Genomic DNA, 17,719 nt, shown 5'->3' with positions numbered 1-17,719 from the left:
GAAAAAAGTAAATTAGAAGATTTAAGAGAAGAAATAATTAAGTTATCAAAATTAATAGATCAAAAATTAATGATTTTAACTAATGTTAACTGTAATGACACCGAATTCTTAAAATCAATACAAAATGATTTTTCTCAAAATCTTTATTTTACTATAAGTTTTATTGAAGGACTTCAAAAACCTGAAAAAACTTATTTTTCACACGGAATTTCTAAAAAATGTTACCATGGAAATGATTCCCCACATCTTTATCATACTTTTAATCCACAATTAAATTCTATAGTAGATATGCTTGAAGAAATATTAGTATCTATAAAATTTCAAAATATAATCAACATAACAGATTTAAAAGTAAAACCACCACTAAAATTATGAATATTTAAGAAAAATTAGAAGAAGTTACAATGCTTTTTAAACAATTAAAAATGGCTCAAGAAAATAATATTATGGAACAGGGTTTTCAAATAGAAGAAGAATTAGTAAATTCTGAAAATATAGAAAATGAAGAACACATCCTAGATTATTCAAGTGACGAAGAACCAGCAATTCCAATACAAGTAAAAAATGAAGCTGGAACATCTAAGGATAATCAATCTCAATTTAAATGGGAAACAGGTTTTGATAATTATGCTTTTAAAAAAGGGTTTATAAATAAAGATTCAAAATATACAAAAATACCATCAAAATACGTTCCTAAAATCCAGGAAATAGAAGGAGAAAGAATGCTCGATTTAGACGGTAAAAAGAATGAAAAAGAAATTTTCGAAAACTGGTTGAATTCCTTTTTATTAGAAGCTTTTACTAATCCAAAACTTAGTGAATTGTCTGGAAGAGACATTTGGAATTACATAGGGTTTCATACTAAAGGAACTATAAGAGATTATATGACATCAATAGAAAATCAAATAATAGAAGAATTAGCAACAAAAATAACAGCTTATGATAAGATATTATATATAATGATGATTCTATATAAAGAATTTTTTGGAAAAAATATTATAGATCATAGACAAGAAGTCTATAATAAAGAATATCAAGAAGCAACTCAAAAAAGATTTGCAAATATAATTAGAATTTGCTGTCAGGATAATGAAGAGATACCTCAAAAATATGGTCTTAATAAAAATTTTCAAAGAAAAAGAAAATATCAATTTAGAAAAAAAAAATAATATCCAAACTGGAGAAAAAAGAGGTATTTTAGGAAGAGAAATAACAATAAAAACAAAAGACAAAAAATGACTATTGTCCAAATAAAAAAGAAAATTGTAAGTGTTGGTATTGCCAAGAAGAAGGATACTATGCAAATGAATGTCCAAAAAAGAAGGATAAAAAGGATCTTACTAAACAAATAGAAATTACTAAGTCTTGTTTCATGGAACCATTAGAAGAATCTGATGATAACCTAGATTATATTTTTGAATATGTCTCAGAAACAGACTCAGAGACTGAGTAATAATGCCACATTTATTACTATAAAAATATCAGAAAAGTTTATAAATGCTTTCATAGATACTGGAGCAACACAATGCTTTGCTAGTACAAATATAAAACTTGATTGGAAAAAATTAAAGAAACCATTAAGAGTTAGAATAGCTGACAAATCAATACATAAAATTGACCAAAAAGCAAAGATGGCTGAAATTTTTATTCAAAATTATAGGTTCATTGTTCCATCTATATATATGTTAGACTCTGGAATGGATTTTATCATAGGAAATAACTTTTTAAAACTATATCATCCATTCATTCAAGAATTAACATATATAGTTTTAAAAGCTCCACACGATTCTTCAATAAATCAAAAATCAAAACGTATAAAAATACCAACTACTACTATAGATAAGATCTTAAAATTTAAAATATTTTCTATATTAGAGGCATGTTATTTAAATTTATACTTTCAGATAAATATCCCAAAAATAATCTTGAAATAAAGATAGAAGAACTTTTGGATGAAATTTGTGCTGAAAATCCTTTAGATATTAAAAATACAAATAACGAATTAGTAAGCATTAAATTAAAAGATCCTACAAAAGAGATAAATGTTCCAAATAAAATTCCTTATTCCGCAAGAGATAGAGAAGAGTTCTCATTAGAATGTAAAGATCTTTTGGAAAAAGGAATTATAAGATTAAGTAAAAGTCCTCATGCGGCTCCAGCCTTTTATGTCGAAAACAATAATGAAATTAAAAGGGGAAAACGAAGAATAGTTATTAACTATAAGAAGATGAATGAAGTAACTATTGGTGATGCTCATAAACTTCCAAGAAATGATTCTATTTTAGAAAAAATCAAAGGAGCAACTTGGTTTTCATCTCTTGATGCAAAATCAGGATATTGGCAACTTCGTTTAGACGAAGAAACAAAGAAATTAACTGCTTTTACTTGCCCAACAAAAGAATCAACAAGTATGTTGCTCTATAAATGGAATGTATTACCATTCGGATTAAAACAAGTCCCAGGTATTTACCAAAGATTTATGGAAGAAAATCTAAAAGAGTTAAATGAATTTGTTTTAGTATACATTGATGGTATACTAATTTTTACAAAACAGGATAAAGAATATCATCTTCAAAAATTATTAATAGTTTTAGAGAGATGTAAAGAAAAAGGTTTAGTTCTTAGCAAAAAGAAAGCAAGAATAGCAAAACAAGAAATAGAGTTTCTTGGATTAATTTTATCCACTCAAGGAAAGCTAAAACTTCAACCAAATGTTCTAAAAAAGGTAAATTTATTTCCTAATAAAATAGAAGATAGAAAACAATTACAAAGATTTTTAGGGTGTATAAATTATATTTCTGATCAAGGATTTTTAAAAAATATAACAGAATACACTAAAAGCTTATTTCCAAAAATAAGTACTAAAAAAGAATGGAAATGGGATGAAAAAGATAGTATGAAAATTCAAAGAATTAAAGAATTATGTGAAAAACTTCCAGAACTTTATATTCCAGAAGAAAATGACTACTTAGTAGTAGAAACAGATGCTTCAGACATAACCTGGTCAGGATGTCTAAAAGCTAAGAAAGCTATAAAAAGTTTGGAATAAGAAAAAGAATCACTAGATTCTAAATATTCCCCAAAGAAATTACTTTGCAGGTATATTTCAGGGACTTTTACTCCAACAGAACAGAGATATACCACTCATGAAAAGGAAACTCTAGCAGCAATTAAATCTCTTAAGAAATGGAAAATTGATTTACTGCCCAGAGAATTTACATTAAGGACAGATTCAAGTTACCTAACAGGTTTCATACGATATAATTTAAAAGTTAATTATAATCATGGACGATTGGTAAGATGGCAATTATTTTTGTTACAATATCCAATAAAAATTGAATATATTAAGGGTGACAAAAATATTATTGCAGATACATTAACAAGAGAATGGAGTTCGTCTACAACGCATTAGATCAAGAAATTCAAAAATATGAGCAAGAACTCGAAAAATGTAAGCATTGTCAGCAAATAAGGACACAGATCCAATCTCTCAAGAAGGCCATTGAAGCAATGAAATCAACACAACAAGCAAAACCATCAGAGTTCAGCCAGCTGAGCATGGTGGACAAATCAGGTGAAGAAAAAATTTCAGAAAATAAAACAATTGCTGAAATCATTAAAAAATCCACCCAAGATAAAAAATATTATGTAATTTATAATGGCCCCATGAAAGGAGTATATGATGCCTGGGAAAAAGCAGCACCATTTACACATCAATCAAGGATAATTCATAAAGGAGGGTTTCTAACACTGGAAGAAGCAAAGGAATCCTTCAGGGAATATGAAGCTCTCCATCCAGAGCAAACCCTAAAAAGAGCAGATAAAGCTCCAATTCAAACCCAGAGAACAGGGATAATCAGAAACATTCCTACAAGGGCTGAAATCAAGGAAAAGAAAAGGGTCTGTAGATCAAATCTCAGAGAAACCCTTAACATAGTCCTGAATTGGACTGAAGAAAAAAGGGCAATTTTGGGATATTATCCTATTGCCAAAGAACAGCTAACAAAGCTGGTTATATTTCCAGATGCTTCCCCATCTGACACCTATCAGTTTTTCCAATATGGATTAATTGATACAATTTTAATTTTTAATGATCTAAAAATTATTAGTGAGTTTCCTGCAGGATTCCTTGATGTAGTAAAGAGATTTAAAAATATGATTGACAATGTAAATCCAAGGGATATATCCCTAAAATTTACAAACGGTCAACCTATTTTTAATGAAAAAGAAGAATGCTTGGTTCCAGCACACCAAGTAATATTCATGTCCGTCTTCCCAGGAAATTTTTAACCAATTGATCAGATTCAAGATTTAATAATTTACAGTCATGAAGGAAGGCTAGCCAGCACATTAGCAAGGGTCTTTGAAAGAACTCAAAAAATAACGAAAGAATCTCACACAATTCTGCTTGTGTCCAGTAAAAGAAATGAAATTGAAGAAAGAGAGATGAGACTCTTGGTGGAATTTGAATCAGCATTCTACAACTTATCTGGACTTTTAGAAAAGCTCCCTGAAAGGATAAAGAGGAATCTCTGCTATTTGATAAAAGACAGAGAAGACCACAAGTGCCAGCTATGTGCCTCAGAGATATCTGAAGAAAGCAATAATGAAACGGAATCAACTCACATGATGAAGGAAGAAGACAATGCATCTGACGGTCACATGATAAAAGAAGAGGACAGCGCATCTGAAGCATCTCTCAATATTATTGCATAGTGACGTAAGCACTTAGGTCATAGAGCACCAACAATGTAGCTGGTGAAAGAGAACAAACAATGACGTAAGCAATGACGTCATAAGAAGGGTAAGGATGGGAATTGTCCATCAAACCCAACTATTATAAATAGGTTGCTTAGGCAATTGTAAAGGTATCAGACAATAGGAAGCAGGAGGCTAAGAGTACTCATATGCTAGGAGAGCAAGGAGGAAGCTGCCGAGGCGATTCTATAGTCTGAGGAAGAATTCCCTTAGGGAAAAATAGTTCTAAACTCCCCTCTGGAGTTAGTATCTACAATCTCCTCTTTGGAGATAAAAACCCCTTATGTAAAATATACTAAATAAAGGAAGTTTTTCTCCAGAAAGGTACATCTTCATTCTAGTCTTTCAATTATGAATTATTTAGAAAGTTTAGAATTAACAGAAGAATCTGATTATTATAGATTAACTGCTTTATTAGATAATGAAAAGCAGGCTGTTCTAAAAACAGAATTAAATCTCAAATCAAATGAAAATTTTAATAAACAAAATCTTTTAAAAGAAGTTTTTAATAGAACAAAATCTTTTAATGAAGAATTGAGTAAACAGATTGAGAAAATTAAGGATCAACAAAAAAATTACTGATGACCCAATAGATCAAATAATTGAAATTGTTCATGGAAATTTGGCAAATGTAAATGTTAAATTTAATGCCCATCTTGGATATGCTATACCTTTATCAACTGAAAATCTTGGAAGATCTATAAGTTTGGCTTATAAATTTCATAGAAAGAATCTAATGGAACAAGATGATGAACCATTTTCAATTACATATGCAATAAATTATGCTTTAACAAATAGCCATCATAGTATAATATTTAAAAACAGAGAAAGAATTTATGTCGATGAATTATTTCAGAAAATTGTAAAAACAGAAATACCAAAATATAAAGCTATTGAAAACTCAGTTCTATTATTAAAAGAACTATCAGGAAAATTAGTTTCATCAAATTTTCAAATAAGAGAATCTAAAATTAATAGCCCTTTAAGTTTATCTAAGTTAAAGATTAAAGAAGAAAATTCTGAAATAAAAGAATTAACAAAAAAGGTCGAAAAATTAAACCCTAAATACTAAATTATGACAATAAATAAAGAAGAAATATATGTAACTTATCAAGATAAGAAACAAGAGCTCTTTGAAAGAGAAAATCGTTTGAATTATTTGTAGTTTTCTGAAATAAATCAAAGAGCATTTGAAGCTCTAAAAATAATCTATGACAAGTTAAAAAGAGAAGTTGAAGAGCTAAAAAAATTAATAGAATCTCTAGAAAATAGTGATGAAGCGATGATAGAATTTGCAGAAATTCTAAAATAAATAATGAAGCATACAAAGATTGAAAGACCAGAAAATAAAATAAAAAGAAAAAGAGCGAAAAAATTAAAAAGTAAAATAAAGGAGTATAAAAAGGAATTAAATAATCTTCAGATCGAAATTGATGACCTTATAATAAAAAGGATAGAAATAAGAATAAATATAAACAAGTTGGAGTTAAACTTAAAAAATTTATAAATGCCTGGAAAACCATATTATGACTTAAAAGAATTAAAGCTGTTGAAAGAAAAAATGGAGAATGAGGTTGAAAAATTAAAAAGATATTTAGAAACAATAGAAAGTGTAGAAATAAAAGAAGTTTTTGAAGATTTGAAAAATTATATTAAAGAAAAAGACAAACAGATAAAAGATTTTATATACAATAATCCATGCAAAAAAGAATATTATAAACCAAAACAAGATTGAAAAACTATAAAAATGAAATCAGAATTATAAATACTAGTAATAATAGAAATGGTCAACATTTTTTATAAATTTGCAAATTATTTCAAAATTATAAACTTATTCGAAGTAAAATATGAAGAGTAAAATTGGTATCAGAGCCAAGTTAATGATTAAGGGTAACACTTTCTCTTTAAGCAACACTTTTAGTGATACGCTTTTAAATCAAAAAACAAAAATCTGTAAATCTGTACCAAAACACATCTGTACACTAGATGGACCCACAAACATGTTCTTGTCACTGTGTGTGTGCTGTTATAACTTATTAGCTTGATGAGGACTCAGGCCATTAATTCGTCTTTAATATATCTAAATAATACTGGTATAATGTATTCGTTATACAAGAAATCTATTTGTTTTTAATAATCAATTTTTAAAGGGTAAGTTACCTGAATAAAATAAAGGAGAGAAAGCTTTACTAAATTGCAACAATTGCAATTTCCTTACGTGCATGTCCTGTTTTATTATTGGCCAGTTACATATTTATACATACAGATGTAAGCAGGTGCTAACAAGTGGCAAGGATGAAGGTTGCAGGGAACAGGCTTGGCAGAGCTCTGTAACCTTGTCTGCCTTGGTAGTTGATGGACGAGCCAGCTAATGGAAGCAGCTGAAACAATGTTATGGATCTGAAGGTGGATTGATTGAGTGGGCTGGGCCGTTGTTTAATTTTTTTTTATTTTTGGCCATGAGTGACCTACAAATAGAATGACATGAGAACAAGGTAGCCTCACAGAAACGGGCCATTCACAGCAACCAGCAGCACGGAAGGTAGTGGTTCTGTACAGCAACGAAAGGTGAATTTGGAGGTTGTAATCGACACCACCGTTGAAGCAGGAGCAGTGGGCAAGTGGAACCCTTGTGTTGGATGGCATTCGTAGTAGATCGGCGGCCAAACCATGTAATCGTTACTGGACCTGCGGAAGACATCATTGTTGCCAGTGGAGAGAGCTTGTGCGTGCCAGCTCAATGTCATAAAGGCCTTAGTCGACACCAAAGATGAATCGGAGGAAGTAGCTGCGATGGTTGAGTGGCGGTAGCGATGGAAAGAACAACCTCTATGCGTCGACTTCATTGGGAGATGGATTGGGTTGGGCTAGATGGGATTTTTGATCGGGTAGGGGTGTTTGGGCTGAGCCCAAGAGTTGAAAATAAGAAACAGTTGAGTCTACCAGGTTTCAAGCTCGGGTAAGAAATAATTAAAACCCAAATCCCAATTAAAGAGAATCAGTATCGAAAATCGTCGATCCCTCTTTCCTTATCCTACCTTCTCGTGTTCCACGTAAGTCCTCGTCCTTATCTTATCCGATTAACTTGTGTGAATTTGTTATATATTGATTCGAAACTCTCTCTTTTTCGTTGTGATGTATTGAATGATTGATTTGGATATCAGGTTCGCGGCGTCTGAGGGTATGGCTTATGACAGACCGAAAACAGCTTCGGATAAGGTGGATCTAATCGCGAATGTTATTGATGGCGATCACTGATGGGGGAAAGCTGTATTCCTCGCGTATCCGGAAGTCTGAGAGGAGAAACTTACTGAGGTGTTGTTAAAATCACTGCAGCCTGCTTAATTTTTGTTCCTTTTTTGTAATCCCATTGGGTAGGGTTTTGTAATTTTGTCTGGTATTCAGGGAATCATGGTTGCAGACTAAGGGGGTTCAATACATGGCGGAACAGGACCTTTTCGGGATAGAGATGTTTCCGACGAGCAAGTGGTGGCCGATTTGGGTAAGCGAGGCTTGTAATTCTACAATGACCATAGAGGTGTGATTATGATGTTTTTTTGCTCTGTTGGTTTTTATCTGTGTAGGATTTCATTCACTAATGACTATGTTTATTGTTATTATTACTATGCAGAATGCGCGTTTTGAGTTTGATACGTATTTTTGAAGGATAATGTCTAAGTTGTTCATTGCTATATGTTCAACAGTATTTTTAGCGCACTTTCTGGTGATAATGTTGCTGAAACCACATCTGGCAAAGTATGGCAACATGAAAGATATTAGAGTGGATTATGTGATCTGTGAGATGGAGATGGCTGCTAAGCAAGTACCATCATCAGTTGTCCATATTTCGCGTGTATGTTAGGTTTTTCTTGGTGACGTTGTTTGTGCTCGTCGCTGTACAACTCCATGTATGCTGTCGTTTATGAGAGCGTTCCCTTCTTCAGTGTCCTTTGAAAACAAAAATTTTCTGCTTCATTGAAGTACTTCCAATTTGACTGTATATTTGGGTTGAAACACTACTGTGAAATTTGATGTTGAGAATTTTGTTGTAGATTTTAATATTGAAAATTATTGTGTAAAATTTTGGATGTAGTAAGATTTTGCAAAAGTAAGATGTGCAGGTGTGAACTTGAACTTCAAGTCTTTAGCATGAAAACTTAGTTGGTAAATTGAACCTTAACCGGTGGTTGACTTGAAAAGCTTTGAGCACAACTGGTGTATGAGTTGTAACTATATGTTGCTTTTGTTGTTTTCACCTTCATACTATTTGCATTCGACATCAATAGGAAGCTTCTTATACTTACGTGTTAGGAGTTTTTTAATCGGCTAACGAACTGGCCAAATTGGTTGAACAATTCAATTTAGGCCTTTTTTTTAAATTGTTACACGCATGTATCTATTTAGTGTATAAATTGTTTCTTGTTTGAATTGATTTTCTGGACTGTACGAACGAGTTAGGATTTAGAAAATTACTCACCGCTTAATCCCGCTCGCTTTGTTCATTTATAAACGTCATGTATGTACACTGCTTCTGGTTGATGGTAAATATAGTTCTGCCATGTTCGAAATATAAATAGTGATGAGATAGAAATCCGCTCTTCTATAAGAGAAAGATTAATAAGTAAAATCTTGTCCGTATGTTATTTGCTATTGACGCATTGTGCATTTTCTTTTTCAGTAAATGTCCACAGGTAAATTGTTTGCCTATGCCACGGTCGTGACCTTTAAACGTCCCATCCCATCCAATACTATTGGGGTTGCCGCAACCGCCTCGTGGGTTCAAAACCGTCACCCAAAGGACTCACGGAGAGAGGAAGTTGAAGGACAGCAACGCTTCTTCTTTTTTCATTGTAGCTGCTTCCTCCCTAGTCTTACTCATGAATCGGTGCGTACTATTTTAGTTATTGTTGTGTATACAGTCATTCTTAATATTAATATTTGTTTCGTATAAAATTCTATTAAATAGTGCTGTGAAGAAAAACAATATAATCACTCGTATTCCATTTAAATTTGACTCATTCCAGTTTATAAAACAAAAGTTATATGCATGTCGAGGAAATGGGAGGTTAACAATGTGTAATGCATTTGTATTTGTCACCTGTGAATATTTAATTTAGTACATGCGGCCGATTTCAATCGATAGCATCAATTTTTTTTAAATAAACGTTGGTAAGGACTTTTAAATCAGATACTGTTTGAGGTACTAGCCGGTGATTGAATAAAAGTAAAATGGAGCAAGAAAGAAGATGGTAGTGTTTGGTAGAATAAAAGTGGGTACGGAGTTATCGAGTTATTTGGGGTTGCTCGTGAGTATTTTGTTGTTTTCAAGTACAAAGGGGAATCTAAATATAAATTCGTGGTGATCCATTCGAGTGACTCGGATATTGATTACTCAAGTTTTACAAGTTTTCATGATGGTTATCACCATGTGGGAAATGATTTTCCAAATCATTTGGTGGTGAAAATTATGGAAACTTTTGAAACTTGAATAATCCATATCCGAAGCACTCGAATGACTCACTACGAATTTAAATTTAGAGTTTCCTTTGTACTTAAAAACCACAAGATACTCGTGGTCTAAACCGAAGAACTCGTAAACCCTGTACTCACTTTCATTCAGCCAAATACTATCATCTTCTTTCTTGATCCATTTTACTTTTATTCCATCCCCAGCTAGGATGTCCGACGATATCGGATTTGATAGTCATTTCCAACATTTCCTTAAAAATAATTATGCTTCTAATTGATTTCGACTACGTGCCATAAATTAAATATCGACATTTAACACTGGAAAATGATCTCAACATTGTTAGTTACTATCTTCCTTGAGAAAATTTAACATTTTAAGTAACAATAGGAATGCAGCAAGATTAAATAAATACGAGTATTGGAATTGTTTGAGCTTTTTTTTTAAAGAATTATTAATCACACTTTTACACTGAAAAAGATAACTGTATTAACAAAGTTTTCAACCCAATTGATGAGGACGAGGTAGAAGAAGAAGACCTGGATGCGCACTTTTTGGGAAACAAGCAGATCCGACGTATAGTAACACGTCATGTAAGAAGCCCATTGGAAGAGATAAATTTTGTGAATTTGGGTTTTTGTTCTTAACAAACCCGTTGAACAGGTGTTACGGTCATGCCGATAAAACGTGTTATCAATTGAGAGGCAATAGGAGCGTAGTGAGAAACATTGTAGTCTTCGGCACCGAAATTGCAAGTACCAATACGATCAATGTCACCACATAGGAGACGTAAGTAGGATTTCATGGCACAAATCAAGCGACATGTAACAGCTCTATGGTGTGGGATGTGAGTTTTTGTGTTTTGTACTTGTGTTGATGTTACCTATTTAGCCTAATAACAGACTCAGAATTCACTTTGAAATCTTATAGTTGTCTACGGTGGGGAATGAGAAATATTAGGTAAGTCAAATGGTTGAGTATTATGAGGTCATAAATGAGAGGATGCTGTTACACTATTTCGGTGTGAAACTCATAGCTCTGGAAGATAGAACCTGTTGCAAAACATGCACCTCACAGTCCTAAAATTGCATGTACCCCTTGCAATTGTTTGGTTGGTACAGTTAGGTTGCTCATACTTTTGATGCAGGTAATTAAATCCATCATTATTTCATGTTCCGGTTGTCCTTCTTTAGCAATTTGCAAGCACAGAGAGCTCTATACATGTGGTCGGCTGTTGATTTCTATTGTCTTTTGAATTTGTAGAAATGTTGGTCATTCTGTTTGGTGGAAAGTAAGTGATCCATTTTTTCAATTTTGGCATTTTTTGTCCAACCGTTTACACTGTTATTTCAACCTAAACCATGTTCTACGTTTATCTCTATTCTGTTGTCCTTAGTCAGCTCTTGTGAGACAGAGTGTGTAGGATTGTGTCTGAATTATCCAACTTGATAATTTGTTAACAGCAAACCTCTCCTTCTTTTTGTACAGGGTTCTGTCATCCTCCCCGAAACATAAAGGAGTGCCAATACACTCACTCTAATGGATTTTAAATTCTAGTTCCCAAGTGCTGAAGACAAATACACCAACAACATGGGAAGGTTCAAGTGATTATCATTCCAAGGAGAAATACACAGGCGGCCGCGGACTCCCATGTTTTTTATTTTGTATTTAATTGACCGATATTTTACATTTGATTACTTAGGTGTGTAGTTCACTGTTAAAGTATTGGACAAACTTCATGAATAAGAAATTGTTTTCAATGACGTTCAGTTACAATGTTGAGTTTTGTGGTACAAGCGTTTCACCATTCTGAAGTTCAAAGTTCGGTAACAAAAATATATTTATTCGGCATGCACAACAAATGGTGGAGAGGAGGAGCTGGCGCTGTGGTTTCTGGGCTCAGCGGAGATGAGAAGAGGGGAAGAAGAAGAGAAAGGGGCGCGGCGGTGTGGGTTGTTGCCGGAGGTTGTGGTGAAGGGAGGTGGCTGTGGCGGTGCTGAGGTGATGGTGATGAAGGTTATGGTGGCTGGGAAGAGACAATGATGAATGGGGATGATGGTGAAGAAGATGAAGATGATGATGGTGAATGGTTGGCTTAGATATGGCTTTGGGGGGGAGGGGGGTTGGGAGTGCCACGTAGGTTCGGAAACTCACGAACCAAGCTCAGATCCAAGCCAAGGCATTTTTGTCACACGGACATCATCTATCATGGGTACAAGATTAGTTTCGAGCTTTGATGGGTACAAATGTCAGTGTTTTCATCTCTCATAGGTACAAATTGTCATTTATTCTTATTTTTATTGCAAGCCTTTCTTTTATTAGATTTTGTAAAAAAAAAAAATATACAATTTTTAGAAAATATTAAAAATACTTTAATTGATAACATTAAAATATTATATAGATATTTATAAAAATTTTCAAATATTATTTTGAGTATAACCAAATATATTTATCTTATTTTTATAAAAAAACAAAACACTAATTAAGAGAGTTCAAGGGTTAAGATTTAGAGTTTAGGAGTTAGAGCTTGGAGGTTGAAGTTGGAAGTTTCGAGTTGGGAGCTTGTGATTTCGGTGTTGGGGTTAAAATTTTTATCATACTAACAACATGAAAATTTTAGTGTGCATAGATTAATTAAAATTTATTATTAAAATTTATTTTTAAAACACATTATCAAATTTTACAGATATTCTCTAATCCACAACCTTTTAGACAAATACGAAAAGACCACTACAAGAAACATCGTTAAAATCGACGGCAAAATCGACGGCAAAGCCGTCGATAATATTAAATTTCGACGGCAAAATGGACGGTGGAGGTGGTCGCTATTAAGTTTGTCGATTTTTCAAAATTCTAATAAAATCGACGGCTTGCCTTACCGTCGATAATAATGTAATAAAATCGACAGCGTTTTTGTCTATAATATGAGTTTGAAAATTCTACATTCTTACTAAAATCGACAATGTTGCCATCGATATTATTATATAAAATCGACGTCACTTCCGTCGATATTTGAAAATTCTACATTCTTACTATAATATGCTTAATAAAATTGACAACGTTGCCGTCGATACTTGATTCAATAAAATCGACACGGTTGCCGTCGATTTATTAATTTAGATACTTTAAAAAAGCGACAACTTTTCCGTCGATTTTAATAGTTATATTTTTTAATTATTTTTTTTATTTGAAAAATAATAAACAATTAATACAAATAAACTTTTAATTATATAAATAAAATTTATACAGAATATTAGATAACAAGACAAATAAACTTTTAAATATAAAAATAAAATTTATACTAAATATTAGATAATGAGTTACAAACTTATCAAAATAATAAATAATCCTCTAAAATAAAGACTCAAGATAAGATAAATAACTAAACTTAGACTTATATTCATTTAAATTGCAATCCACTAATAATACAAAATATTCAAAGTAAAGTAATTAAATAAGACTTTTGGTTGCCTTTGCTTCCCTTATACTAGACAATATAATTCATATAAGATAGATGATAGGGGTGAATCTTGTGTATTTCTTGGCTATGGCCTATGGCCCTCAACACAAGGGATACAAGTGTTTAACTACAGCTAGAAAAACAATACTCAGCACACATATTTTCTTTAATTTGATGAGACTAACTTCCCTTTCAAGACATGTTTTAGTGCTAAATATTCTGACAAGGTCATTGCTAGCTCTTATTCACCAAATCCTTCTCTCATTATTCTCTCTAATGGTGCTAAACCAGTCATAGATCATCCCTGAAATGTCTCATCACCATTGGACACCTTGTTTGGATCACAAATTCATCTTCAGACTTCAAATAGTCCATCATTTGTAGAATCTGCACCAATTCAAAATGAGATCTTAAACACTAAAATTTTCCAAAAGCATATACTTAATCGAGATTGAGTAGCCAACAACTCAAAATTGTCATCCTATAACAACAAGGTTGAAGAATAGAATAAAATTGTCATCTACTTAATTAAATATTCAAAGTAAAAAATACTCTTCAAAATAACCACGGTTTTCTTCGGAACCAACAAGATATCAAAAATTCAAAATCACTTCAGAAAACAACAACAACAATAACAGATGAAACGAAAGAAAAAGAAAGGGAAGAATTACGATTTCAATTTTTCTTTGAATCAAAGTACACATGCATCAACCAATTTGGATTGATTGACACTTAAGCAATGTGTCAGAATATTCATCAAACAGAAGCTTTCATACAACTAAGAAAACAAGATGGAGTGAAATAGAATTGGTATATATACCTGTCCTTGAGAACCTTCACCCATGAAACGAGCTGAGTCAAAATTGTTTGTAGCTACCTCAATCTCTTCCAGTGAGTAAGCTCGATAAGGTGGCAGACCAACAGATCCGAACTTCATTGTTTGAGATACATACCCTTTGATTACAATGCAAAATGGTTATCATCAAGTCTTAGTTTATATCATTTGAGCATTTTAAAGGGGAGAAAGAAAGAAAGTTACTTGCATCAGATTGTAGCTTAGTGGTGTATCCAGAAGCTGCATTTTCTGATATCAATTTCGTTGGAGGATTCTTCTTCACTCTGCTTTTGGAATTTCCTCTTCTATACTGAATCATCTACTGCATTATGCCTAGTTCTTTTAGAACCCATAAAAGTAGAATCAGAATTGCATGTATTATTAATATATACAAACACTTACTGGATCAGCCCATTTTGCAGCAATAGCTTCTGCGGTTTTCCTTCTTTGCTCAGGAGACTTGGGCGCTCGTTTGCTACCTGGTGGCCTCACCATTTGTTTCCTTTGTTCAACACACTCTGACCACTCTTGCTTCAGCTGTTTATCCAAGATTCCATAGGAATTCCACTGCAGCTCTTCCTGCTTGGCATATCCTTTCCTTGATGCTTCCGCAATTAAATTCTGCCACTCAAAACAACATGCCTCCTGCAACATCTTTTTTCTAAGCCTCCTATCCCATTCCATTTTCACTCCAGCACCTATCTTCAGTCTTGTTTCTGTGCTGTGCAATCAATATGGAAGATAAGTTTGAGTAAAAGTAAGTGAAAAAGGAACTAATCAGCAGAGCAGCAGCAAATTAGCAACATCTTTCAAGAAAAGACTTACGTATGTGCATGCCCAAGATTAAATCATTGCATTGTTAACCAAAAACAAAAGAGATATATTATATCATTAAATGAAGCTAACACACTCAACTCACCTCTACTCTAGAGGCACGCTCCCCTTGCTTACATTCTTTGCGTAGCAACTTGATTGCTGCCAAAGTACCATCACTTAGGACTCATCTGTACATCAAACCAAACCCTCCATTACCAATGACATTTGCTTCACTGAATCCATTTGTGGCCACTTCTATCTCCTTGTATGTGAAAACTTGTACTCCTTTGAATTTAGGTGCTGCTGGTGACCTACTAAGGTTTCCTCCTTGAAGACATCCTCCCTTCACATCTGAAATTAATGTTTCCAAGCATTTATTCATTAGCTTCTATGTCTTAAACTTACCCCTTATAAGAATAAGAATGTTAATACATTTAAGGATATATCTGAGTTAATGTTGGCAGCATTTACTTTATGTGCTATTGGAAATGCAAATTCATGTGATGATCTGCATAAGCAGTTAATTCATGCCGAGAAACACATAATTACTATGCAAATGAATTGAGTGTTTGCAATTTACCTGGACTAGAACTAATGCTCAACTTTGCTGAAGCAATGAGTCTGCTGCTTGTGTCATGAAGCCCTCTTGGATTCTTATCCTTGCAGGCTCCATTCTTGTTGGAAGACTTTTGTCAACGGAACAAGAATATGACAAAAAAAATGGTGAGAAGTACGGTAACTGTAGTGGCCACTGCAATGGCTATGAGAATGGTTTTGGAGGGGAGATGAGTATGGCTATGCTCATGATTTTCTGAATGCAATTGGTGCTGTGTGTAAACAGCTATAAAATGTCAATTCTACCAACATATAGCCTGCAAAGTCCAAAGTTTCTACTGCTATATAGCCAATCTAGTCTACCAATATATCAATAACAACAAAAACTCAACAACATAGCAAGAAATTCAACAAAACAGCAACAGCAACAAAGACACAGCAAATTACAAAAAAATAACTAAGGCAATAACAACTCAACAAGACAGCAAAGGATCAGAGAACAGAGGACCTACCGAAACCATTATTATTATGCATATACAAGGGTTGTAGAACTAGAAGAAGAAAAGAATACCAGTAAAATCACATGTTTCCTTTGGCTTGATGATGCCTAAGTTAGGTCTAACACAATATTTCTTTGGAGACGTTGTTTTCACCTGCACATTGATTCGAAGTTGAGGTTTTTTACTTTTGCATATTCATTCAAGATTGGTTTAGAAAAGAAAGAAACGAAAGTACCTTAAAAGTAACATACTGATCGGACTTGTTTACAATGTGAACCAGGCACGAGCTTTGTTTCTTTAATTCAACTACACCGCAAAGAAGAAAGAAAGAAAGAATGTGAATTAAGGAAGAGTAGATATACAGAAGAAGCTGTAAGTGTAAGTAGTTGGTGAAGAAGATGGACTTACAGAGAAATCTGAGTTCGGGTGGTTGGATTTGAAGAAGCTCTGGTGTTTCTACAAATGATGAGAACAAAAAAAAGAGCGTCAAGACTGAATTGAATGAATGTACGTAGAATTGAGCATTGCAAATGACGGTAACCGTACGTGGAATGGAACCCTAAGAAAAGAGATATGGAAGATGAAGAAGAATTGAAGAGGATGGTGTGATGTGTGTGGAGAGAGAGAGAGAGAGAGAGAGAGAGAGAGAGAGAGAGAATGGGATTCATATGAATGAATTATGAAATGAGTGAGAATGACGGAGGAACGACGGCGGCGCAACCGTGATTTTGGGGTAGAACAAGGAGGAATTGTGTTACTGGTGATTGGGGAATTTGGGGATGAAATGGGGAATTTGGGGAATTGGGTTTCTCAAATTTGGAGGCGGGAGGAGGACGCGAGTATTTGTGTTTTTAGCGATAAAAATCGACGGCATATGTGTCGATTTAATTTATAATAAAAAAAAAACATTTTACACGTCTATTTTATATTTTAAATTTACACCGTTCATTTGATTTTAGAAAGTGATCTAGACCGTTTAAATTTATCGACGGTAAATGTTGTCGATATTTTAAATAATAAAATCGACGCCATGTTTGTCGATTTTAAAATAAAAGTATTTTCTATTCCTCGTTCGTCGACAGTATGACGATAATAGGACCAAGGTTAATTCACCATAATAATATCGACGAATTGGCCGTCGATTTTAATATTTTATTTTTAATTATTTTTTGTTGATAATATCGACAGCAAGCCGTCGAAAAATATCGACGGCAAAAATAACCGTCGATTTTTGGCGTCAAAAATAATGCTTTTTCTTATAGTGGACTATGCCATTTGAGCCATAGTTCATTAGTCATTTTTTTCCTTGACTTTTTTTTTTCATAAAC

General features: G+C 33.1%; 1 protein-coding gene and 2 long non-coding RNA genes across 5 annotated transcripts; 2 read left to right on the top strand and 1 right to left on the bottom strand.

Moving 5' to 3' along the window:
- The first annotated feature begins 7,818 nt into the window (after positions 1-7,818).
- Positions 7,819-8,866, top strand: LOC114925866 (uncharacterized). The gene is made up of 3 exons (XR_003815693.2): positions 7,819-8,073; positions 8,164-8,296; positions 8,390-8,866. It is a non-coding gene; the product is annotated as an uncharacterized lncRNA (long non-coding RNA).
- Positions 8,867-10,030: 1,164 nt separating this feature from the next.
- LOC140181154 (uncharacterized) lies at positions 10,031-12,001 on the top strand. The gene is made up of 3 exons (XR_011875861.1): positions 10,031-11,072; positions 11,156-11,372; positions 11,714-12,001. It is a non-coding gene; the product is annotated as an uncharacterized lncRNA (long non-coding RNA).
- Positions 12,002-13,600: 1,599 nt separating this feature from the next.
- Positions 13,601-17,250, bottom strand: LOC112773107 (uncharacterized). Of its 3 annotated transcripts, none has more exons than XM_025818146.3 (10): positions 16,938-17,250; positions 16,800-16,847; positions 16,627-16,697; positions 16,463-16,544; positions 15,917-16,022; positions 15,440-15,687; positions 14,923-15,241; positions 14,725-14,839; positions 14,506-14,639; positions 13,601-14,072 (listed from the first exon to the last, which is right to left on the bottom strand). In XM_025818146.3, the coding sequence occupies exons 7-10, from the start codon at positions 15,202-15,204 to the stop codon at positions 13,977-13,979; spliced, it is 627 nt and encodes a 208-aa protein (XP_025673931.1). In that variant the 5' UTR covers positions 15,205-15,241; positions 15,440-15,687; positions 15,917-16,022; positions 16,463-16,544; positions 16,627-16,697; positions 16,800-16,847; positions 16,938-17,250; the 3' UTR covers positions 13,601-13,976. The 3 variants fall into 3 exon arrangements, with proteins under 3 accessions (XP_025673931.1, XP_072080107.1, XP_025673930.1); XM_072224006.1 differs by having other exon boundaries at positions 14,923-15,236; positions 16,938-17,238; XM_025818145.3 differs by having other exon boundaries at positions 16,800-17,250.
- Positions 17,251-17,719: the final 469 nt, after the last annotated feature.

Source organism: Arachis hypogaea, chromosome 18, assembly GCF_003086295.3.
Source record: "Arachis hypogaea cultivar Tifrunner chromosome 18, arahy.Tifrunner.gnm2.J5K5, whole genome shotgun sequence".
Lineage (NCBI taxonomy): Eukaryota > Viridiplantae > Streptophyta > Magnoliopsida > Fabales > Fabaceae > Arachis > Arachis hypogaea.
This window is presented reverse-complemented; position numbering and strand designations above follow the sequence as displayed.

Excerpts from the sequence above, each read along its gene's own strand:
- LOC112773107 (XM_025818145.3), bottom strand. The coding sequence starts at position 15,204 with ATGGAATGGGATAGGAGGCTTAGAAAAAAGATGTTGCAGGAGGCATGT. Across the intron at positions 14,640-14,724 it reads TAAGCTACAATCTGATGCAA|GGTATGTATCTCAAACAATG; the intron begins GTAACTTTCTTT and ends TTGTAATCAAAG. Across the intron at positions 14,073-14,505 it reads GTGAAGGTTCTCAAGGACAG|ATTCTACAAATGATGGACTA; the intron begins GTATATATACCA and ends GAATTGGTGCAG.